The sequence below is a fragment of the Grammomys surdaster genome, unplaced genomic scaffold, assembly GCF_004785775.1.
Source record: "Grammomys surdaster isolate TR1022 unplaced genomic scaffold, NIH_TR_1.0 186, whole genome shotgun sequence".
Classification (NCBI taxonomy): Eukaryota; Metazoa; Chordata; class Mammalia; order Rodentia; family Muridae; genus Grammomys; species Grammomys surdaster.
The window spans coordinates 5,329,017-5,353,877 of record NW_021604631.1 but is presented as its reverse complement, the minus strand read 5'-3'; the positions used below and the strand labels follow the sequence as shown (position 1 = coordinate 5,353,877).

The window sequence follows — 24,861 nt, the reverse complement described above, 5'->3', positions numbered from 1 at the left end:
GCTGTCCTGGAACTTGATCTGTAGACCAGGCTGGTCTCGAAGTCATAGAGATACACGTGCCTGTGCTTCCCAAGTCCTTAAAGGACTAAAGGTGTGTGCCACCACTGCCTGGCTAGCATTTCTTTTCAAGTGGTAAAATAAACACAGCAAAATTTACCAGTTGCTCATTTTTAAGCAGCATTCATTGCTGTGTTTTCTTATTTGTTTAGAATTTAATTTTAATGAGTATATAATTTGCATTTATTGAATCTTTTCATAATATATATATCCCACCACCCTTGTTTCTGTTCTGGAGGAGACAGGCCTTCTCATCTTACTGACCTCTAAAAGTTACCCCAACCCCCATCTCCTTCCTCCCTTTCCCCTTTCCACATATACCAGGCTGGTGCCTCTCACGGGGGTAAGCTCCGCTCTCTGCAGTTTGAAATTCTCCGATGGGGGCAGGTGGGCCCGTGCTGAGGCTGGCTATTAATAGAGGCTCTCAGGTCATTAAATGATTATGTGCAAGGTATTAACTAGTCTCTGACTGGGGGTGGGAGGTTCTGACTTCTGCTTACACAGGCATTTTACATGCTACTTTATTTCTTAGGCTTAGACTTATAAAGCTTTCTAATTGATGTACATAATAACATGTTTCTTTATGTCTTTTTTTCATATACATATATTGTATTTTGCTCAGATTTACTCCTTCCTACCTCCCCAAGACATCCTCCTTTCCTCTCACTGATTCTCTTCCTCCCCATAAATAGTCCCTTCACGCATGCACATGTACACATATGTACACACACACACACACACACACACACACACACAGAGTAGACTCTATGTATGATAGAGAACATGTGGTCTCTGTCTTTTCCGTTACCTCTTCATTCCCTTTAGATCTATTCTTCTCCATCATAATTTCCCTTCTGTTTTGATGTCATATAATATACATATATAAATTATCTATATCACATGTAGATTCTATCTAGGGGAGAAAACATGCAGTGTTAGTCTTTTTGGGTCTGGGTTATTCTGCTTAACATAATCATATCCTGTTCCATTCATTTTTTTTTTGCAAATGGCATAATTTCTTTCTGCTTTATAACAGAGGAAGTCTTGGCTATGTGTAGTCTACATTTTCTTTATCCACTTATCTGCTGATAAACACCGAGGCTGGCTCCATACCTTGGCTGTTGTGAGCAATGCCTGTGGTAAACTTGGATGCACACATCTCTCTGTGGAGTGTGCCTTCTGTCTGTGAGTGTGGGGTGGGAGGAAGAAGATCTGGATTCTTTTTGCTGAGTTCTAGAAGCTCTCTGTAGGGGACTGCTAGAGAAGAGGACATTGACAGTGCTTAGCCATGGTGCTTTGAGGTTACTTTGGCTCTTCATTAATCTGTGTCTAAAATAAGCATACTGCTTTGAAAATGTTCTAACAATCTATTTCCTCCTCTCCTTCTTCATAGGTGTCATAATTTCTAAGATGTTTGATTCTTTATTCGATGTCTTTCTGAACTCTGAACTAAAAAGAAAAAGGAAGGCTTTATCCTAGCTTTATCATAGAGCCAGAGATTCATCTGTAGAATTTCTAAGGAACAGCAAGATGCTGGCAACTTTGTATTGAATTCCTAATCAGAAGACTTAGGGGTGTTCTAAACATAAACATGATAGCGCTTCAGACACCAAATAATTATCATTCTTTCTTTAATTATATCTTTGAGCATTGGAATATCTTTAATTAATGCAGGCTTACAAACGCAACCTCCCAACCTCCCTAATGAAGTAATGAGTGTCAGCAGCAGTCGGTGGCAGTCGGGGCAACAGCGGGTGAAAACTTGCCAAGGAGCCCCCACTGCTACAACAGGCCATCACCATCTAAGCCCACAAGAAGTTTCCACCACTCAGAGTGGCACAACCGGAAACAAGTTCCTTCTAGATGCTCTCAGACCACCTGGAAAGTGTCATTGGATAAAATATTGACCCTGAACCCCAGGAAGCTTCTTGATTCATCGAACAGTTCAGGAAATGTGGGGTAGAAGAACTTTAAATGACACCATGAGAATATAGCGAGCCAGACAGAGTGTGGGCTGTCTGCAGGGACAGATGGCCTGCTTTCTTTAATAATGAACTAGTGAGAGCTTCAAAGAGAAAGGAGAGGAAAATTTAATAATGTGTAAGACACTTAGGAGACATATGAACCAAAGCAGTGTGTTTCTTGCTTGGGAGTTGAATCGAGAAAAGCAACTATGCAGAAGTATCTCAAGGCCATCAAGGAATACAGGGATATTAGGGATTCTTTAATTTTGTCAGATGTGGTGATGATACTTGGTTATTATTTTAGAAACCTGAACTAGAAATACAAAAATATTTCTTTTCTTTCTTTCTTTCTTTCTTTCTTTCTTTCTTTCTTTCTTTCTTTCTTTCTTTCTTTTTTTGAGATTTAAAATGACAGATTTTATTAAGCACTTTGGGGCTATCATGTTACAAATAGTTATTAGAAAACATTAGACAACGGGGTGTAAGTATAGAAAGAATATCCTGGAGACAGACACTGACAGAGCTCCATTTACAGTACTTTCTTGTTTACAGACTTTTCAGAGAGAGATAAAGTTTATAAAGCGAACAAGCTATAACCTAGTTAGTCCTGTAACTACACATTGATCACTACACACTTGGTTTCTTTGGACAGAGCAGGTGAAATCAAGTTAGAGTATATTCCATCTTTGTGACTCGTTAGAAATAGAAGAACTGGTTTAGATTTCTGGGTAAGAGCAATAGCTAGCAATCCCACAATGATTTTTATTATTTCTTGCCACCAGAATATACCCTTGATCACCAAAGTGGAGGCCTCAACTGTTTTTCACAAGCCAGTAATCTTTCCCACCAAGAGTCCCATAGCCAACCACGAGAACACCATGATTCATGTTCTCAGTACAGGAGGGGTCATCATAGACACCACGTCTGTAGAGGAGGAAGGAGGAATGGCTGGTGTCGATGCCCACAGAGACAGGTCCTTTAGTGGCCACTGCTTCTTTCAGGGCTTCTTAGTCCCCGAAGGGGGAGAGCTCAATGTACCTTGAACATGTGGCAGCTCGATTTTTTGAGTCGTAGTGACACTTTTGATCCTTGGCTTTGTAGGGATAGGAAGCTTCTGCCTCGATGCCTCCGTTATTGATGATGTACTGGATAGCTTCAGTCATGAAGCCACCCCCGCAGCCTTTATTCCCATACTTTTCTTCGCTTGAACAATCCACCAGGTTCTGAGCACTGAGGGATACCAGCTTCCCTGTTTTCAGCTTCAGCTGCCCTTCAAGGGCTCCCCACAGCACTGGAAGCCCAGCCACAAGAACCCTGAAACAGAGGAGAATCAGTATGGCTTCTGCTGTGCAGAAGACAGCTCCGCCTCTGCCAGGAAGGGCTCCCTCCCTCACTGAGGCCTCCTCTCTTAGACAATTGGAAGACAAATGTTCTCCAGGCAAGGGCCTGCCCTGGTGGGGAGGGTGTCAGGTCATAGCAGGCATTTTGAATTCACTGATCGTGCACCCTAAAGATGTGCGAAGTTCCATCTTCCCCCAAAAGGAAGACAGATGCCGTGTGAAAGTATTTCTTGAGGTTAATAACGACGTGTAAACTTTCTGTGTTCTTGTTACTTGTGAGTTCTTGTGCATAGGCACGTGTGTCCCTCTGCATGTAATGGTTAGAGATCAGCCTCAGGTGTCTCGGTCCTCAGGAGCTGCCCACCTTATTTCTTGAGGCAGTATCTGTCCCTGGCCTGGGGCTCCCCAAGTAGGCCAGGCTGACTGGTCAGTGAACTTCATAGATCCTCTGTCTCTGCCTCCCCAGCATTGGGATGACAAGTGTGGGCCACCATGGTCAGCTTTTTTTCGGGGGTGGGGGTCCAACTCAGGTCTTCATGGTAGCCTGGCAAAGACTTTGACTACTGAGCTATTACTCAGGCCTGGAGTTTACTTTTTCTCCCCTTAGCGGTGGCACTGGTGGTATTAAATCTGGGCAAGAGAGTCTAGGGTTTTTTTCTTCAGCTTTTGTTTGTGTTTATTTGACAATAGAAAATTTAAATACCAACAACGGATGCACTGGCAGCATTTAAACATTTTACTGTAAATGGCAAACACATATATTGAACTCTGCTTTGTCCTTCAGCGTTATAAGATTGCTTTTTGGCTGATTTGTACTTTCGATCTGGCTAGTTTCTTGGCAAATTAGTATTTATATTAACTTGGTGTTGCTCTTCATTCTGGAGTCCTAAAGAGCCTTCCAATAAACCATATTGTTGATGCTTAGAGAGTTAATGTTATGGATAATTGCTAATCAGTAGGCTCTTCATACCAATAAGCAGGCAGAAAGAGGGGGTTTGGGAAAGATTGCGGTGACTGGGAATACATTAAGTAAGGATGAGAATAATTTGTGTGCTTAGCTGTACTGAACCCGAGAAGTATATGCAGATGGCACTTGATGTGGTGCGGGACTTTCTCTGTCTGTGCTGCTGTAACAGAATACCCTAGACGAGGTGTTAACTTAATAAACAGTAGAAATGTATTGCTCTCCATTCTGGTTGCCGGTACAGTAGACTGGGTGTGGCAAGGGTACGTATAGCCACATGGGGGAAAAGGTGACCAAGCCCCTTTTTATAAGGACACTAATCCTTATGGTTTCCACTCTAATGACCTAGTGGCCTTCTAAGATCTCAGCTCCTTAAATTCACTGACCTTTGGGGAAGGATTTTGTCTTAGGGTTTCCGTTGCTGTGAAGAGACCCCATGATCAAGGCAAGTCTTATAAAGGACAACATTTAGTTAGGGCTGGCTTATGCATTCAGAGGTTCAGTCCATTATCATCAAGCTGGGAATCATGGCAGCATCCAGGCGGACATGGTGCTGGAGAGGTTGCTGAGAGTTCTACATCTTGATCTGAAGGCTACCAGAAGACTGGCATGCTCAGGCGGCTAGGAGGAAGCTCTCTTAAAGCCTACCCCCACAGTGACGCACTTCCTCCAACAAGGCCACACCTACTCCAACAGGGCCACACTTCCTAATAGTACCACTCCCTGGGCCAGGCATATTCAGACCATCACAGGTTTCAACACAGATTTGGGGGGGGGGGCCCACATTTTTACACCACCGTAATATGATTACTGCAGAGCGCCCTCAAGTGAGCATTTATTACAAGTTACAAGTTTTACCCTCATTGTCTTTTTGCTGGTAACTGTGAGTCTCTGATGGTAAATCTTGAGTGTTGAATTGATGGAATCTACAGTTGTCCTGTGTGTGTGTGTGTGTGTGTGTGTGTGTGTGTGTGTGTGACTTACTTTTCCGTTGCTGTGATGAGCCAAGGCAATTTATAAAAAGAGACTTTTATTGAGCTTAAGATTCCAGAGGGTTAAAGTCTCCGCTGGAGGAGCAGAGGCATGGCAGCTGGGGCGAAGGCGGCAGCTAGGAGCTCACCTCTCAGTCCACAGTCAGGAAGCTGAGACCACACACACAGGGAATGACACTAATCTTTTGAAGCCTCAAATCTCATGCCTGGGAACACTTCTCCTCCAGCCAGGCCGTACCAACTAATCCTTCCTAAACAGTTCCAGCAAATGGGGACTAAGGATTCAAGCCTATGAACCCTTCTCAGCGAAACCACTACGCCATGGAGATAAATCTCTAAACGGGTCTGTGACACTTTTCTTTTAAAATGGGGTTGATTAAGGTGAGAAGACCCACCCTCAACAGGGGAAGCACAGTTCTGTAGCTCGAATCCCAGACTGAAGAAGAGGGGAAGAGAGATGAGCACCCACATGGACCTCTCTCTGCTTCCTGACTGACTACAAGCCTTGCTGTGGCAGGTTCTCCTCTGGCCGTGTGTTCTTCTCACCAGCCATTTCACATCTGTGAAGGGTTCCCTACCCCAGGCTCTGACTCAGTACTCATGATTCAGGGCAGTCAAGCACCCCGATCTTCTCATCTTTACCTAATTTGTTCCATTCACACACATGCTATCCTGTCTTGCTGGAGCTGCCTCCCACTGTCTTTCTGGCTCCTCATCCTTTGGTGACTTCCTTGTCCGTCGCTCTCTGGCAGCAGCCTCCCTCTTTCCTTGGCAATCTCCCCAGTCTGACCTCAGTTATCCATCTTTTCTGTGTTGTACAGTCCACAAGCAGGGGGCCCTTCATTCTTGACTCTTGGCTTCCATGGTCAGAAGGGTCTTGCTAGACCTTAGGAAAGACATGGCAGGCTTGAGACTGGATATGGAGATGGATCCAGGAAAAAAGTAGCCTTTCCCTTCAGATTGCTTAGAGTCAATCTGCCCGCTGAAGGAGGCAGATGAGTAAAATCAAGAATCCAGTGTGTGTTTGATTTTTGAGAAATGATTTCACTGTGTTGTGAGTTCCAACTCTTGCTGGCCTGGAACTTATTGTGTAGACCAGGCTGGGCTTGAACTGTTCTGCCTCCCAGTGCTGGGATTAAAGTCTTGCACCACAATGCCTGCCAAGGATGCAACTCAAGTTTGACAAGCAAAGCACAGACACAAAGGCTCCAGGGAAAACAGAAGAAGGGAAGCTGGGTGGGACTAGAGTTGAGATTAGGAGGGTCTGATAGTGGAATCAGCATCAGAGAAAGCAATGCACAGAGCAGTTGGAGTGCAGGCCACCTTGGGTCGTGCTCCCAACAGGAACTGGTAGGAGATGGAGCCTCTGCTCCATCATTTGAGGGCTTTGGATTTTCACTTTGTAATTTTTTGGGGAGGAATTGGAGAATTAACACAGAGTTTCATGTAGCCCAGGCTGGCCTTGAACTTCTGATCCTCCTGCCTCTATCACTCTCCTGGCGCTACAATGAAAGATGTGTCCAGTCATACCTGGTGGCATAGCCTTGAGCTTTCGGAAGGCTGTTCAGAACCAGTGAAAGATTTTAAGAACAGGATACCTTGCAACATTTTATTTCTTTTAGATAAGACAGAGATACAGAAATACATCAATCAGATCTGCAGATTAAAAGCCTAGATGGATTAGACAGGAGAATAGCATGAGTTTAGCATGGATGTGGCTGATGGGGAGAGACTATGCCTCAGCTGATACCCATGTCCCGGAGTTTACACCTCTGACTGAGAGCTGGGCAGGCACACTTTTCCAGCCTAGCATCTTTTGCCTGCACTCCCAGAGGTTGTGGTGCTGTGAAGGGTGTCACTCACCTCTAGCGACTGTCTGAACGAGGTGGGGGATTCTTATGATGGAGATGCCTCCACTTTTTTTTTTTTACTTGAGCTTTTTGTCCTCACAGTAGAAACTCCCTCAAAGCCTGTTATGGGTGCTGAGGGGGTCTTCCATTTCTTGAGTGGCCACAGCCTTGCAGCAGGAGACACATCCCTGAACTACCACCAGCATCAGGAGGAGTTGCCTTCCTCTTTTAGATGCCTCAGTCCAGTAAAGCTGGATCCTTGGCTTTGGAGGAGAAAAGAATTTCAGGATGAGCCACTATGAGGCAGAGCTGGAATTTACGAAACAGATGTTTAGCATGGGACATGGTTACAGGGCTAGTCTATAAGACAGATAGATGTACATGAGCACTTGGGTGTGGCTTCTCAGAGGACCTGTCTTTCATTGGCCTGGTGGTGTCTGTGTAGCATACAACTTTATGCTTCTAAGTTTATAAAAATGATTTATTTACTTATTTTTATTTTGTATGTATGTTTTGCCTACATGTGTGTCCCTGTACTGCAGTACCTGTAGAGGTCAGAAGGGGGCATTAGATTCCCCAAGACTGGAGTTACAGATAGTTGTGAGCCACCATGTGGATGCTGGGAATCAAACCTGAGTCCTCTGGAAGAGCAGCCACTGCTTAACTGCTGAGCCGCCCCTCCAGTCCTGTTGTTTTTTTTTTTAAGACCTCATCTTGTAGCCATGGCTGACCCAGAAGTCATCTTGACATTGGCCTCCATTTTAAAAGAAAAAGAGCCTAAAATTTTGACCTGCAGCTGAACCCAAGCTACACCCAAGTACTAGGAAGGACCCCAATGGCTTGTCTTTGGCCCATACTCCAGAGTTACTAAACCCTAGCTACTTCCTAGCAACAGTCAATCAAAGATCAGTCTGACTGTTTCAGATGTACTTTCGGATCGTTTATGATTGTTCATGATTTTGCTTCAAAGCACCCACCTGTTGGCTTAAGCCCTCTTGCTTGCTTGCCATTTACTATAAAACCTTATCCTGATGAAGGCTCAGGGATGCTCCACCTTCCCATCCCACTGTGTCAGGGTTGGTGGAGAGCCCAACTTCAAGCTTATAATAAAGAGACCCTAATGCAATTGCATCGAAATTGGCTCCTTGATGGTCTTTTGGGGTTCTGGGCTTCATGAACGCTTCCTGGCACAGCATATGTACACAGACTAGCCTTGAATGTACAGACATCAGTCTTGGTCTGCCTCCCCAGTGCTGGGCTCTAGGCTGTTTGATATTATGCCCTGCTGTGTATTGGACTTTTGAAACTTCACTGTGTCTTAGTCACTGTTATATTACTATGAAGAGACACTATGACCAAGGCAACTATTGTAAGAGAAAGCATTTAATTGGGGCCTTGCTCATAGTTTTTTTCATCATGGTAGGGCAAGTCCATGGTGCTGGAGCAGTAGCTGAGAGTTACAACCTGCTCACAGGCCAAGAGAGACTCTGGGCTTGCCATGGGTTTTTGAACCTCAAAGCTCATCTTTCAGTGATACACTTCCTTCAACAAGGCCACACCTCTTAATCCTTCTAATCCTTTCAAACAGTACCACTCTCTGCTGACTAAGCATTCAAGTATGTGCCCCTATGGGGGCCATTTTTATTCACGCCACCACACATTGTTCACCAGAGTTCCAAGAGACCCCTCCTTTTCCCCTTTTTGATAATCTAGATAGAGAGGGTTCTGGGGGCACCTTGGATGGCGTCATAATTAGATAAAACACAGACACAGATCCCAAGAGTTACAGAAGGCAGTTAAAATGTGCCTTTCATTGTAAGTAGGGTTTCTTATGAGACTCCTAGAAAATTACAGGTTTATAGCCAGAATAAGCAAAAGTGTTGGTATGGGTAGGCCTAATCATGGTTCATTACTGTTTAAGCTGTCTGTCTGTCTGTCTGTCTGTCTGTCTGTCTGTGTGTCTCTCTGTTTTTTGCTTTTTATTTGCTTTTTGAGACATAGTCTCTCTACATAGCCCTGGTGGTCTTAGAACTCACTAGTAGACTAGGCTGGCCTCTTACAGAGATCTGCCTACCTCTACATCGGAGCATTGAGATTAAAGGTGTGCCGTCATGCCTGAGTATTTAAATATTCTTATTAGATATGATCTCTTTAAAAGAAATACTGCTCAATGTAGACAACCTTCATAGTAGAAGCTAACTGTGCTGGAATTCCTAATTCTGTGACTAAGGGTTTCAACCAGATCCCTCTCCCTTCCCCTGTTCCCACAGACTTCTCCCTGCTTTAGAGCCACATTCAGAACGAGGGAGGAAGCAAGGTTATGTCTGGGTCTTGGAAGACCTACCTGTATCACTCAGTGCTGGGATGCCCGTCTCTTGCTGCTGTCTAAGGCTGCGTTCTGAGCAGGTGCATTGGTGGTAGGGAGGAGAGAGTCGGGGACTAACCGTGGTGGAAGTACCTAACTGTCAGCTGAGTTAGAGAGCCCCAGCCCCCTCGAGGAGGGGTGGGGCTTTTGAGACACTCAGAGGAGTTGTCTAGTAGGAGCTGGCAACGGTGACTTTATTTTTCTTTTGTGAGATGTGATCTTGCTGTGTGGCCCAAGCTGTCCTTGAACTCCTGTCCTTGTGCCTGAACCTCCTGCCTTGCCTTAGATCACCTTCACCTATTCCTATGCCTCACAGACTCCACCAGGCTCTAACGCTCTGTGTTCTGTTTAACTTTGCTTCCTCTGATTCTCATATCTGTCCCCATTCTCCTCTCCCTCCTGAGTACACTCCCTGCCTGGTGCCCAGTGTATCTGTGTGGAGGATGGAGCCTGCTCCGCTTCTCCTCCCTCTGCCAGGGTGATTTTTATGCAGGACGGTGATGTTAAAAAGGCTGCACTGCTCAGTGCTATGCAGTGGCTCCCCGTTGTCGGCTGACATTCTCATACTCCTGAGCCAACTTCTTTAGCATCCTTCCCAACTGAATGGAGCCACTGCTCTTTGTCACAGAGACACATCCAACATTGTGCGTACTCCCCTTTGTCTCTGCTGGTGCCTCCAGCCAGACTGACCCTTCTCTTGTCTAAGCTTCTAACTCTCTTGATATCAAAGGAAAGCTTAGCTTGGACCTGAATTACAGTATTAAGCCTGCAGCATAAACTGTTGGCCTTTGTGTGGATTAAACCCACCCAGCAAGGGAGGCTGACTCTCCGTTCTCTGCCCTAGGCCCTGTCCCATTAGTGTGGACTTGAGTGCTGCTGCCCTGGTCTGGGAGGGAAAGTGCCTCTTCATGCTTAGTCATGGGATGTAGTGTGCCATCCAGCTCCAAGTGTAATCGGAGACAAGATTATCTTGAAGCGGGTGGTGTCCTTTTCCCTGCTGTTATAGGACTGTTTTGAATTAAATTGTTTTAGGAGCAGATGGCCGGCAGAAGGATGTTTTTCCCCTTTGTTCCCGGTGAACTGAGTATTTAGCTTGTTTTGGTTGTTCCAAGCGCTGATGGTCTTGCTCTCCAGGTTGGTGAGAGAGGAAAGGAGTAAAAACCAAGCCAGCTGTGACATCATTGTCCATGTGACATTGTCTACTAAATATACCTTGAATTAAGCCAGCATTTTAATATCCTTATCTCATTAAATAGTATCTTGAAAAGAAAGAGTCCCCAAATCCCACCACAAGTCCCGTGCTGATGTTTTGACTGTAATAACATGAATCGTTAGGAAGCTTCACCATGCCATTTATTGTGGCGGTGTTGGCCTGTGGTTATAGTTTTCTAAATTTTTCTCAAGTTTCCTTAATGCTCTCCAGGGATGTCGCTGGTTGTTTATCTGGGCCCCCGTCACCAGAGGAGGAAGTGGGAAGTGGGAGCAACCACACGGAATTAGTCCTGGAGAACCAGAGAGCAGGAGAGGACACTGCTTTGTTCTCTGGGGTGTGCTGAAGACTTTGGCCGTTCAGCTCCCTGCATGCTTAGGTTGTATGTGTCGGAGCTGAAGAGTTCTGCTCCCCACGGCCCCCGCCAAGACAGGGTTTCTCTGTGTAGCCCTGGCTGCCCTGGAACTCACTATGTAGACCAGGCTGTCCTCAAACTCAGAAATTTGCCTACCTCTGCCTCCCAAGTGCTGGGATTAAAGGCATGCGCCACCACTGCCCGGCAAGAGCTCTTCTTTTTATTGGCTGGATTTTTTTTTTCCCAGCTACAATTGAAGTCTCCTCAAGGGCTAACAAAAAGGCCACTTGTCATTTAGTGGTGAACTCTCCTTTTTAAATCTGGAGAATGCTTATCATATGACAGTCTAGAGGGCCAGGGGATTGTTGGGACAACATGGCATGTGACCTAGGCTTGGCCCGTTGGATCTTCTCTCACCCAGGGTGCTGGGCTCAAGAAAGAAGTGGAGCCATGGAGCTGAGCATGCAGAGAGGGCTGAGGCAGCCCTGCAGACAGATCTAGCTAAGGTCTTACCAAGGACACTCACTGCTCAAGACCCCAGCTATCTAGTCTCTGCAGACTTGGGCTTGTCTTCTGAACTTGAGTCTTCTGGTGAATTCTGTCCACAGTCTTTTTGTGGAGTCACCTCCTGCCTATGCAGTCTCCCCTCACTCTTGACTGAGACAACCTTGTATACAGGAATGGCCTCATTTCAGTCCTACTCCCATAGACAAGCTTCAACGCTCATTTTCCAGGTGTTGATTTCCAGGAACCGCACATCACATAAGTAGACAGGTGGCCTGTGACCCAGGAAAGGAAACTGACCTTGTTATTGGCGGGGCTTGAAGAGCTAGAGGTGGACCCAGATGAGCCTGGAGGCAAAAGGGCCGGGTGTCTGGCAGTTTCTTTCCAGTGTACTGCTTTCTTTTTGAGTCAGGGTTCAGAGTCTTTAATGAAGAGTATAACTTAGTCAAGGAAGACAGGTGGGTTTCAAATGGAGTGCTTAAGTAGTTGTGCATTTAAAGTCCTGGGGATGTACGTTATGTTACAGAGGCAGAATCTTTTCTGTGGAACATGCATCACAGTGGCTGCTCATAGAATTTCCACACCCAGTTGTGGCCAGGAACACGGATTTGGGAGCAGGAGTGTTCCTAACTTGAAAACCTACCTTCTGGGTGGGGTCAGAGTGTTTGCTGATTACTTGGTGTATGTGGTGCTCTCCTCCACCCTCCAGGACTCTTTGCTCCTTCCCTTCTTCCCCTGCACTGTGTACCTTCCTTCCACACCCTCTTCACAATGGATGACAGACCAAATACATAAGGAAGATGATGCAGAGGGGGGACCTCTGTCAGAGTTCTGTCAGAGTCTCACTAGTCAGCCACTTTGTGTGTCTCTCTCCATTCCCCTCTCGTTTCTGTTTGTGTTTCCAGGTCATCTGTGTTCATTCCTCATTCTTTCCATCTTCAGTGTCTTCTCCTGGATTGTATCATTAGTGCTGCTACAGTTGCACCTGAAGTATCCGTGGATGGGCTGGAGAGATGGCTCCGCGGTTAAGAGCACTGACTGCTCTTCCAGAGGTCCTGAGTTCAATTCTCAGCAACCACATGGTGGCTCACAACCATCTGTAATGGGATTCGATGCCCTCTTCTGGTGTGTCTGAAGATAGCTACAGTGTACTCATAAAAATAATAAGTAAATCTTGAATTATCTGTGGTCTTGGTTCAAGAGACAGGTTCTAAAACGTCATATACAGACCCAGAACCAGCCCCAGTCCCATACACATGCTCCCTGAGCCCATGCCTAACCTGCCAAGCAGAAAATGAATTCTTTGAGTTCTCATTTTGAAAGAATTTCAGGGGGCTGGGGAGATGGCTCAGCAGCTAAAAGTGCTGCACTGCTCTCCCTTAGCACCTGAGGGTCATCCATCCACGGAGGGAGCTTGGAACTGCCTGTAATTCTAGCTCCAGGGGATAGGATGCCCTCTTCTGCGCTCTCTCTCTCTCTCTCTCTCTCTCTCTCTCTCTCTCTCTCTCTCTCTCACACACACACACACACACACACACACACACCCCTCTATAAATCTTAAATTTCAGAAACATATAAAAGTAGACTAACACACAGTTCCCGTGTGATAATTCAGGTTCCTCTGATATGAGCATTGTGTGTGATCCTAAAAGATTTGAAGTGGAGAACTTATCCTTGGGATAGCGTCGTGAAGTTAACCACATACTTCTCGGGTTCACCAGTCTCTCACCTCTGGAATTCAATTCAGAATCCTACCTTATAAGGGTTTACCATACCTTCTTAGTCTTCTCACATCTGTGACAGGTCTTCAGTTCTTCCTTGTCTTTAAAAAACAAAAACAAACAAACAAAACAAAAAACAGACGCAGGGCAGCTGGAAGAAAGACACCCAAGCACCTGCCACGGCGGGTGCCAGTATGACGGGTGAACGTGTGATGGGGAGATGGGAAAGATGGAGTACGTGGTGTCGAGAGGGGAGAGAAAGCGAAGAACTGGAGACACACGGCAGTGAGGAACAGGCGGATAAAAGAAGCCTTTGCAACCACTGGGGCCATGATGATATCTGGGGCCTACGCTCCTGCTAGGGCCATGTCTGGTTCTGCTTGTGGTCCTGCTGCAGCAGGGTCTGTGTTGATGTCTCAGGCCCATGTTATTACCAAAGAAAGTCCCTGGTCTGGGCTGCCACCTGAGGCCATGTTGAAATCTTAGCACTGTGCTGAGCTGGTCCTGCCCCTCTCTGGACATCACACTGGGGAGAGCTGGCTCCTCCCCTTGCCTGGGTAGCTAGGAGAGCTGGGTCTGGTAGCATGGGTACAGGAGAGCTGGCCCTGCCCTTCTTCTGCCGTGTGGTGGCGTGGCTGAGGAAGAAATGCCCTTGTTTCACCACCTAAGAGAGGGTGAGAGCTAGCCCCACCCCTTGTCAGCTGCAGCACTTGGGGGTGGGGCAGGGCTGGGGAAGATACACTCCTTTCCTGGGCAGCACAGAGCTGGCCTTAGTGGCAGGGCTCCAGTGATGGAGAGATGGCCCCATTCCTCTCCTGCTGTGTGCTGGTGTGGGCAAGGGACCACTGTTCCAGGCAGGTGAGCTGGCTCCATGCTTTAATGACTAAAGCACTGTGGAGAATGGTGTCTTACCTGGGCAGCACAGTAGAGCCCTGGTGGTGGAGGTGGTGGTGCACAGGAGAGCTGGCAAGCTGACCAACTCCGCTTCCACCCAGGCCAGATGCAGGGCTCTGAGTTGGCCCACTCCGACATCTGCCTTATCTATGAACTGCTGGAACACATGAAAGGGGCTAGTTCTGCAGATTCAAAGCTGCAGGATCTCCATGACACAGGGGAACAACAGGCTATCTGAGAGGAGTCCCATGAGGATCCAGTATTGATAATATGGCAGAAGCCAGAGGCTTCAAACCAGACCAATGACTCATTGTAAGGAACATTTGTAAGTACAGCTGTTTGGGCAAAAGGGTGTACTGTGTGACACACTACAGCCTCCTTGGTGGGATGGTTTTTGTTTGCTTTCTTTTGAGGGGAGGTTGCAAGGGTGGAGGGCAGCTATGAAGGGATGGGGAGATGAGTGGGATTGGGGTTCATGATGTGAAATTCACAGAGAATCAATTTAAAAAGTTAATGAGTTTTGTGTCCATGTGTGGGCATGTCCATTCCGTGGCATCTGTGTGGAGGTCAGAGGACAAATTTGGGAGCTGCTTCTCTCCTCCCTCCCTGTGGACTCTGGCCTCTCTTGTTTCTGTGGTGCTGTACACTTCAGGGTTGCTGTCCTGTGAGCTTCTGGCTCCCATCCCTGTTGGACTGCTGGGATTACAGACCCACTCCACTACCTCCGGCTCCTGCTGTGGTTCTGGGGCTCAGTTAAGGCCGCCAATCTTACGTAGCAAGCACTTAAGTCTGCCGCACCATCTCCCTGGGCTTCTTCCTTGCCTTTTATGGCCTTGACATTTTTGAGGAGTTGGTCTTTTATGGAACATCTCTGATTTTGGCTGATGTTTTCTCTTGATTAGCTTTTACGGCTCTAAGAAGCAAACGACCTCTTGGGGCCCCTCCAGATGTATCTTATCTCTCTCTGTTCCAACATGGCTAAACTCTGAGAAAAGTTATCTACAGAAAATCCTTCCCTTCTTTAATTCTTGGAAGCCACCCTTGGCCTCTCGGGGTGTCCAGCCTTTCTGTCTTGACCCCCGGGGTCCTTTATGTAGGTGACCCCTTTCTCTGTTCATTCTGCTTTGTCATCTCACTTTTGGGTATCCCCACCTCTCTGGCTTTTCTTCACTTTGGCAGATTTATCTCAGGGCCCCTGTGTCCGTTGGCTACTAGATGTCACTACAGGAGTTTCCTTAGTCCTCAGGTTCCTCAGACTTTAATGGGCATTCAAATCCCCTGTGATCTTTTTGAACGGCAGTGCCAGACAGAGTGGGATTTCACATGGTCTGAGTAGCCGTGTTTCTGAAGCATGGCCAGACAGAGCTGTTGGCACCAGATCACCTTGGTGATGGAAGCTTTACCTGCATCTAAGTCAGCTCAAGCTCAGCCACTGTGGGTGCCCGAGGGAATCTCTGTCCTCCTTGGCTCCCGCTTGCCTGCTCTTCACCCAGCAGCAGGGGAACACCCAGCAGCAGGGGAACACCCAGCAGCAGGGGAAGTAGACTTCCACACCCATGATTCTGATCACATTCTTCCGTGGGTTCCTGTTGCTTTATGATCTTACGTGGACGCTCACATTTGTGTTCCAGGTTCAGTGTCTCAGGCACTGCCCACTTTTTTTTTGTTTGTTGTTGTTTTGTTTTTTGAGACAGGGTTTCTCGTCGGCTTGGGGCTCTCCACGCAGTCTAAGCTGGCTGGCCAGTGAGCCCAGGGATGGGCCTGCATCTTTCTGCTTCCCCAGTGGTGTGATTATAAATGTACAGCAGTGTGCCTAGCTTTTTATGTGGGTTCTAGTGATTCAGCTCACTCCAGTCCTCATGCTTACTAAGCTACCTCCTAACCCTAAGGTGAGTTTTTTGTTTTTAAGCGTGATTTCTCCTTTTCAGATACTGGCCTCCTCTGCAGCTCTGTCCCTCAGTGGACTGTATTTCCAGTCCTATCCCTATTCCAGTCCAGGGGCCTCCTACATACCCCAGCCCCTCTGTATCTGCAAACTCTTTTCCTTTAAAAAAGGAGAACAGGAATTATGCCAGATCCCGCCCTCGGACTTGCCATCTCTTTGCAACACTATAACTCAGAGGGTTACATTGATTCAGGGGCAGACTCCTGCACTTTCTTCCACTCTAAGCCAGTAGAAGAAAGCCTGTGGACAGTTCTTACAGAACCCTGGCCTGGGGCCATCTTACCCATGTTCGTACCTCATTTGCACATAAGTCAGTGTGCACAGACACATGTGTACACTCTGAGACTCATTTAGGACTAAATGTGAAAAGCAAACACTTGAAAAACGTTGGAAGCTTGCTTAGAAGCAGCATCACACCTTTTAGTAGAGGTGACAACTTCTGAAACCTTCCATCTTTTAAAGCTTATTTATTTAATTAATTTGTTTATAGGCATGTGGCATGCATGCCACAGTGTACACACACATTGTGGTGTGCATGCAGAGGAGAGAGGACACACAGTGTGCCTGCAGGGGTCAGGGGACAGTTTTCAAGTCAGTTCTTCTATCTTGGGGGTCTGAGGCTTGTCAAATCATCAGGCTAAGCAGCAAGTGCCTTTCCCTGTGGGGCCATCTCAGTTGCTCAGATGGCGCTATTTAAAGACGTGTGCACATGCACGCACTTGTGAATGCATGTGTGCACACGCATGCATGTGCGCACACACACACGCGCACACACACAATTTAGATCAAACTGAGAGCAAAAGATACTACTAGATTGTATTAAAATTGAGATCCAGAGTCATCCTAAAGAGAGGTAATAATCATGACTGAGAGGAAGTACATCTGACTTAGGATGTTAGACTCTGAAATTTAGTAAGAACCTCTTTACATCAGGAAGACATTGATGGACAGTCCACTAGAAGGACAGGTAGTAGAGGTCACGTGACACAGGAAGGGACAGCATGAGCAGCTGTTGGATGGGGAGTTTGCCTGAGTCAGTGGGCAGGAAGCAGTGCACATTCAAATTAAGATTTCACAGAGCCAGGTTGGTACAAATGTGGACACCAAGGGATGTCCAGTATTAGTGAGGATTAGCAACAACCAGGGTTTCATATAATACTACTGGGAGTATAAATTGGCTCATAAACTTTGAATAATGTTTAGTTAGCAAATTTCCAGATGGACACATCTCCAGACTCGGTATTCTATTTTTACACACGCATGCGCGCACACACACACACACACACACACACACACACTAAATGGTACTTCTTATCTACCTGGTATCTGGGAGGACATGGAGGACAGAGTATCCTGGCAGAAGGTATTGGTGCCTTTGGGACTGGGGAAAGAAGGAAGGCACTGCTTTTTTCTAAGTCGGGGAAAGGATGTAGGGTGTGGGAAGGCACTGAAACTCCCCCTCAGGACTCTCAGAACTAGAAGGAGAAAAGTTGGTGATGATTTGCCTAGTTGCTCATCGGTTTCATCTGCCTGCCTTTGTGTTTCCAGTCTGAGGCGCCGGTGGGGCTTGTCTCCTTTTGTAGGTTGAATGTCTACAGTGAGTTGAGATGAGTCATCCTGTTTTGAGAACTAAACAATTTATCAAAAAACAAAAACAAAAACAAAAACAACAACAACAAAAAAACCCAACAACAACAAAACAAAAACCCAAAGAAGTTCCATTTGGGTTAAAGCTTTTAGAGATGGGTGACGGTGCTGTCCTCCAGGCCAACTCTGAGAGAGGATGACCTCTCTTGGCAGCACTCGGGCCTGTGGCCTGGAGGTTGGCAGTGGGACTTAGTCTAAACCAGGTGGGTGCCTTTGTGTAGATTCCAGTAGCCAAACTTGTCATGTACTTTCAGCTCAGTTATAACATAATGACACAATTAGACATGCTTTTCAACCATATTTGTTAAAATGGACTGGTTTTGTAGGTAAAACATTTTTTTTTTCCCTTTCTCTTCTCCCTCTCTCTCTGGTCCTGCTTCCTCCAGCCCCGGGGAAAACATTTTGTGAAGAGCCTACAAAATTGCTTTTCTAGTCTGGACCCTGGCCACCCCCAGCCCCACCCCTAGCCCCTTCCTCAGGAGGTAGGGGTATTTTCAGCAAGCCAATTTAAACCCTGTAAGTCTCATTTGTGACAGGAGGGGATTGACTGGGGTCTTAAAGGGATCCAGCTGGCTGGAAGAGTTCATGATTCAGCAGTGTTCTGCTGGAGTTAGGAAAGAGTCTGGGATAGAATAAAATGACTTCAAAATGTATTCACAATGCCACATTTGTTTTGCCTGCATGAGTCTCAGACAGACAGACAGACAGACAGACAGTGGGCTGGCTCTGCACCTGATTTTTCATCACTGTGAACAGGCTTGCATGGGCAGTTTCTAGGCTGGAATGTGTAGCATGGCCAGGTCCAGGTGAGCGCCCAGTGAAGGTGGTGTGGGGACAAAGTGCTTCCATACGGGCCCAGGGGGAGCTCTCAGAGAGAGTTGGGACACTTGCAGTGTTTGCTTTGTCCACAAGGCCCCTGCATGCCCACGTCACTGCCTGAGAGACAGTGACTCTCCAGCCCCTTTCTTTCTCTATCCTCAAAGAGAAAAAACCCTTTCACTCTAGGGTGATCTAAAGCTTTATAGCTTGGAAACTGATCTCCAGGGCTTGAAATGAGAGTCCCTGGTGCCTTTTATATGGAGAGAGCCTCACCTGGGCTTTCTAACCTCTTCCTGAATTAACTACAGAGGTAATTTCCTCTGGCACTGCAGCTGCTGCCTCTTAGGAGCTGGTGACTCTCCTGGGGCTTGGCAGAGAGAAAAAACCTCCCAGGTTGGCACCTTTCAGGCCTCAGTGTGAAGTTTTTTTGTGCCTGTGCTTTTTCAGTTGTGGACTTTTAGGTTTATTTTTAGTCTTTTTGGTCACTTTGCCTTTCCTCATCTCTGCCCTTTAACTGTAATTTACGTCATGTCTCTGGGGTCTTAAATCAGCCACTGAACAATGTTCTTTGTGCTTTATCTCTTGCACTCTCTGGTTCACACAAAGATGTGTTTCTGACTCGTTTCTGAAGGGATCTTGTCTCCTGTTTGGCTCTTACATTTTAAGACAAGTTACAGCAGACTGTTTTTATTATTTAAAAAATTATTATGTGGATGTGTCTGTGTGTATGTTTTTCTACCACATGTGTGTAGGAGCCTTTGGAAGTCTGAAGAGGAGTCAGATCCTCTAGAACTAGAATTACAGACTGTTGTGGGCCACCATGTGGGTGCTGAGAACCAATCCCAAGTCCCCTGGAAGAGCAGCCAGTGCTCCTAACCTCTGAGCCATCTCTTCAGCCCTGAGTTTATAACCTTTTAAATGTATGATGGTGTCTTTCTCTTGTTGTTGTCCTTATTTATTTATTATTGATTTATTTTACCATAGAGAATAGTCACTCATTGGCCTGTGCTTGGTATGTGACAAGTTAAGATATAAGGTATTAAGGAAAGGCCATCCAAAGATTGCCCCACCTGGGGATCCATCCCATATACAGTCACCAAACCAAGGCACTATTGTGGATGCCAAGAAGTGCATGCTGACAGGAACCTGATATAGTTGTCTCCTGAAAGGCTCTGCCAGAGCCTGACAAATACAGAGGGGATTCTCAAAGCCAACCATTGGACTGAGCATGGGGTCCCCAATGGGGTCCTCAAATGGAGGAGTTAGAGAAAGGACTGAAGGAGCTGAAGAAGTTTGCAACCTTATAGGAAGAACAATAACAACAACCAACCAGACCACCCAGAGCTCCCAGGGACTAAACCACCAACCCAGGAGAACACGTGGAGGGACCCATGACTCCAGCCACATATGTAGCAGAGGATGGCCTTGTTGGGCATCAATGGGAGGAGAGGCCCTTGGTCCTGTGAAGGCTTGATGCCCCAGTGTAGGGGATTTCAAGGCCAGGGAGGCGGCCACCCCCCCCCCCCCCCCCGAACACCCTCATAGAAGCAGGAGGAGGGAGTATGGGATGGAGAGTTTAGGGGGGAATGGGAGGGGGATAACATTTGAAAGGTAAATAAATAAAATATCAATAGAATAAAAAAAGAACGGGATAAAAGATATAAAGCATTTAGACAGGAAACACTACAGTTAGGCTATACAGAAGATAGCAAATGTTTAATGATGTTGCTGTGAAACAGTTTTGTCATGCTTAAAAAAAAAAAAATTAAGGCTGAGCAGTGGTGGCCCACGCCTTTAATCCCAGCACTTGAGAGGCAGAGGCAGGCAGATTTCTGAGTTTGAGGACAGCCTGGTCTACATAGTGAGTTCCAAGGCAGCCAGGGCTACACAGAGAAACCCTGTCTCGAAAAACAAACAAACAAACAAAAAAACCAAAACAAACAAACAAACAAAAAAGCACTTGCTGCTCTTGCAGAGGACCCGGGTTCAGTTCCCAGGTCTCACATCTGGCAATTTGTAGTCACTGTAACTCCAGTTCCGGGGCATCTGAATCCTCTTCAGTGTTGGAGAGCAAACCAAGGGCCTCCTGCCTTCCAACTGTGTTCCGCTACTGAACCACGGTCCTATGCATTTATCTTTTTTTTAAAGCCATGCCACAGAGAAGGGAGTGGTAATCTACACAGTTTATAACTGGTGTGAGTTTGTGACTTTCAGGAGCTAGAAGCATGCTATCCATGAGTCTAAATATTATTTGCAAGTTATTGTGTGTTCTCTTTTTTTGTTTTGTTTTTCAAGACAGGGTTTCTCTGTGTATCTCTGGCTGTCCTGGAATTCACTCTGTAGACCAGGCTGGCCTCGACCTCAGAAATCTGCCTGCCTCTGCCTCCCAAGTGCTGGGATTTAAGGTGTGCCCCACCACTGCCTGCCTGTGTGTTCTCAAAATAGATTTACAGAATTTCGTTTTGACTCCCAACTGCCATTTCCACCATGGCGGTCCTGCGCAGACCCTGGGCGGTCCTTCCTTCAGCTCATCTGTCGCTGTAGCTTCTTTGTACAGTTGTAACTGGAGAAGAAGTGTGTTTTGTAAAAACGCACAGATTATGCAACAGCATTATTGCGAATGTGTACTAGACATTTGGCATTGTCTAGTTTCAAACTAGAATTTCTGCAAATAGTGACTGTAGTGAGTGAGGTTTTTAAAAATACATTTATTTTATGTGCATTTTTTTGCATTATTCTATGTATCTGGTATCTGCAGAGTCCAAAAGAGAGTGCTAGACCACCTGGAACTGCAGTTACAGAAGGTTTTGAGTTGCCACATGGGTGCTGGGAACTGAACTCAGGCCCTCTGCAAGAGCAGCCAGAGAGCCAAGAGCTCTCTCTCCAGCCTTAGTGAATGGGTATTTTTTGAATGAGTGAATTTTTACATCTGAAGTGAAGTGTTAGCTCTCTGATTTTGTGCATGGTAGCTAATTCAACTTTGCTTTCCTTACTAGATGAACTCTCCCTGGAACACCACAGCCATCCTTTACACCCCTCAGAGTTCCTGCCAGAGACAAGCATTATGCACAGTGCTGCACAAGTGGCCTTATCAGAGACTGTTCCCGGGTCCCAGCCAAGCATCTCTGTCCTTGTCCTCTCCTCTCCATCTGCTACTGCTTTTGATACAGCCCTTTTAAGCCAGAGACAACAGACTCAAAGTACAGCGGAACACAGCGTCTTTGAGGCAAATTACGGGTCTGTGACGAGTAATGAGGTGGCCCTTGATGAGGAGGAGATGGATAACTTTTTGCCAGACGCTCAATGGACCTCTTCACGGGTGGTCTCCCCAGTGCAGTATAACACACCGAGCCCACCGGAGCCATCCCAGGAAATGCTGGAGCCTGGCACGACCCCATCACTACCCACCATTTCTTTGCAGGATGAAATGCAGTCCGGATGTCAGAACACAGCGCAACAGGCAACTGTATATGTGGAGCCGTCCACATATTTCGGCACTTCTTGGTCAGCTTTTCTCACGTCTACGGGCATCATTCCAACTCCTACTAGGAATTCGGTGCTTCATCCTACGGAAATTCACAGCCAGTTATCAAGCAAGGCTTTGCCAGAGACGATCGCTTCTGTAACAGAGGACACAGAAAACCTCTTTTCCAGCTCCTGGATTTCAGTGTCTCAGCCATCAGTTGATGGCATGACTCATCAGCCATCTGTTCTCCTGTGGGAGGTCTCACAGCCTCTAGTGGGTGTCCTGGCCACAAGCACAGACAGATACCCTAATGAGACCACTGCTTGGAGTGAACATCTAGAGGAAGCCATCGCTCTCAGAGCACACCCCAGCGTAACCACGTCACCCACAGACCCTGCTTTTAGTAGTCTGACTTCTGCTTTATTTTCAAGCCTGCTTTCATCTGTGTCCTTTGCTACCCAGTTACGTGGTGATCCAGATAACTCCTCCCTCTCGAGTGCGGCCAGGGAATCATGGTACAGCTCCACGGTCCCCCGTTTTACTGACCATCCTCATGTCCTGAGCCCCGAGGCTTCCCTGAGACCACACACGAGGTGTGTGTCTTGTATTGCCTCATCATCTCAGCAAGAACTGGTCAGGAGCCTCACAGAGAAGGAGATGGGATCAGGGGACAGGCTGGAGACTTTGTCTACTGCCTCAGTAGAGGCAACCCATCTTTCTCCATTGAGCAGCGTGGGCACGGACCTCTCTGAGCTTGAAGATCCTCAAGAATTTAATACGCTTTTCCCTTCCAGACCTGTGGTTTCCTTTTCTTCCAGATCTGTGGGGCTGTGGAAAGCCAGCACGGATGTGTCACCTGAGGTGGATGTGAGTGGCATTGCCACGACACAGGTGTACCCTTCCCACGGCCGCCTCTCCACACCCAACTCACTTGATTCGATTTTTGGCTTCTCTGTCACCAATGATCTAGTGATGTCATCCAGTGTGACCCATCTGTTATCCTCTGTCATCCCCAGCACCTATTTTGACTCATCTTTCTCCTTGACTGCAAATCAGAACACTCCATCCCTTCCAGCTGGAAACCCAAGCCTTCTTACCTCTTACAGTCTGGTCCCCTCAGCACAGTCTAACGTTTTCTCTGACCCAGCACCTACCAGCTCTCTGGAACTCGAGTCTGGAAGTCTTTTGGATTTCACATCCAGCTTTTACTCAACTCCGGCCCTGGACTTGAGCACTCCGGCTCTTTCACGGTCAGGCGCTCTTGCTTTTCCATCTTTGTTGTCAAGCGACCCACCAACCTTCTTTTCTCAAACTTTTTCCACCGTGGCTGAGACATTATCATTGTCCAACTCTATGAATTTGCAATCACCTCAGTTCTCTGTTCTTAATCCCACCAATCTAGAGCCGTCTCAGCCATGGTCAAGTGCAGACCTTCTCCTGAACACAATCGCTGTCCTTCCTAGTCATCCCGAGATGCCCCCACCTTCAAGCTCCCCCGCTGAATCTCTCAAGTCCGCCGAAGCATCGAGAGTTTCACTGAGAGAATCCAATGTTCATCTTACCTCATCTTTCTCTGAAACTACCTCTGCCTTTGAATTTTCACACATTCCTCATGAACCCACAGTCAGCACACAGGTGCCCTCCAGCTTGGAGCCCACCCTGGGCATCTCCACAGCTGGGACTCATGGGACATCACTGCCAACTGTTTTCCATTTGACACCCATTTTAACTGAGTCATCTCCATTCTTGACTCTGACACCGGCCGATGGCAGTGTGCATGTGACAGACCATCACACACCAGTCTTAGCTACATCCTCCAGTGTCATTCCAACCAGCACAGAATCGATCTCTGACCCGTACCTGTCAGCTTCCTCACCACTTGTTTCTGAAGTAAGCCCTTCACCTCCGCCCACAAAGCCAGTCATGGGCTCATCATTGACACCCACAGATTTACCACCCAGTACTTCCCCAGAACCAAGTACATCCCCAGAACCAATCGTGCCCAACACCAGCACAGCCCCTGGTGATACTGTGGACTCTGCTCTGAACAGCGAGCCTATGAGTCAGAACCCTCAGGGGAACAGTGCACCCCCTTCCCAACCCTCCCTCGGTCCTGTCACCACCTCCACGCTTGAAGCCACAGTTGGTACACCAGCACTGGCCACAGCCAAGCCGCCATATGTGTGTGATATTACAGTTCCCGATGTCTATTTGATCACAACTGGTAAGGCCCTGCTTCCAGTCACCTCTCTGAGGTAGAGGACTTCTCTGAGGTGTTTGTGTGCAGAATGACAAGACACCATTGTGGTTATGAGAGTAGGTGTTGGTCTCACATAACCTATGGGAGGTAGTTCCTCTGCTGGCCTCACGCTAGCTATCCAGTTACCCAGCCTCTCAATCTGCTTTCACAAGTGTTAAAGGGGGCCATAGTGATACTAGCCCATCAGGTTACTATAGAGATTTAAATGTGTAAGATACGCAGCACCTAGGAAGTGACCACACAAGATATCAGTTAGTAACTACCATAAGGTAGAAGAGGCTTGATTTATTCGTTTATCTGTTTCCTGTAGGCTGAATACTTTTCTTTCTTAACAAAATAATCACAAAGCAGCTTCAAACCTGTTGGTTCTAAAGACACTTGAAAAAGCGATTGTAAGCTTATAAGTTAGAAATCACGGTATTTATGATATAGTTAATGATGTGGCCCATTTTATAATTTTCTTCTGTAGATAATTAGAAGCTATTTCAGAAGTCTCTGGCTATCAGGT

The 24,861-nt window shown here is 46.8% G+C and overlaps 1 protein-coding gene and 1 pseudogene across 1 annotated transcript in view; one reads left to right on the top strand and one right to left on the bottom strand.

Moving 5' to 3' along the window:
* Kiaa1549 (KIAA1549 ortholog) overlaps positions 1-24,861 on the top strand; it is a 133,821-nt gene that overhangs the window by 36,219 nt on the left and 72,741 nt on the right. The window contains exon 2 of the mRNA XM_028768439.1: positions 21,624-24,317. Coding sequence (XP_028624272.1) covers positions 21,624-24,317 — 2,694 coding nt within the window. The remainder of the gene's footprint in view (positions 1-21,623; positions 24,318-24,861) is intronic.
* LOC114622018 lies at positions 2,738-16,448 on the bottom strand (annotated as a pseudogene).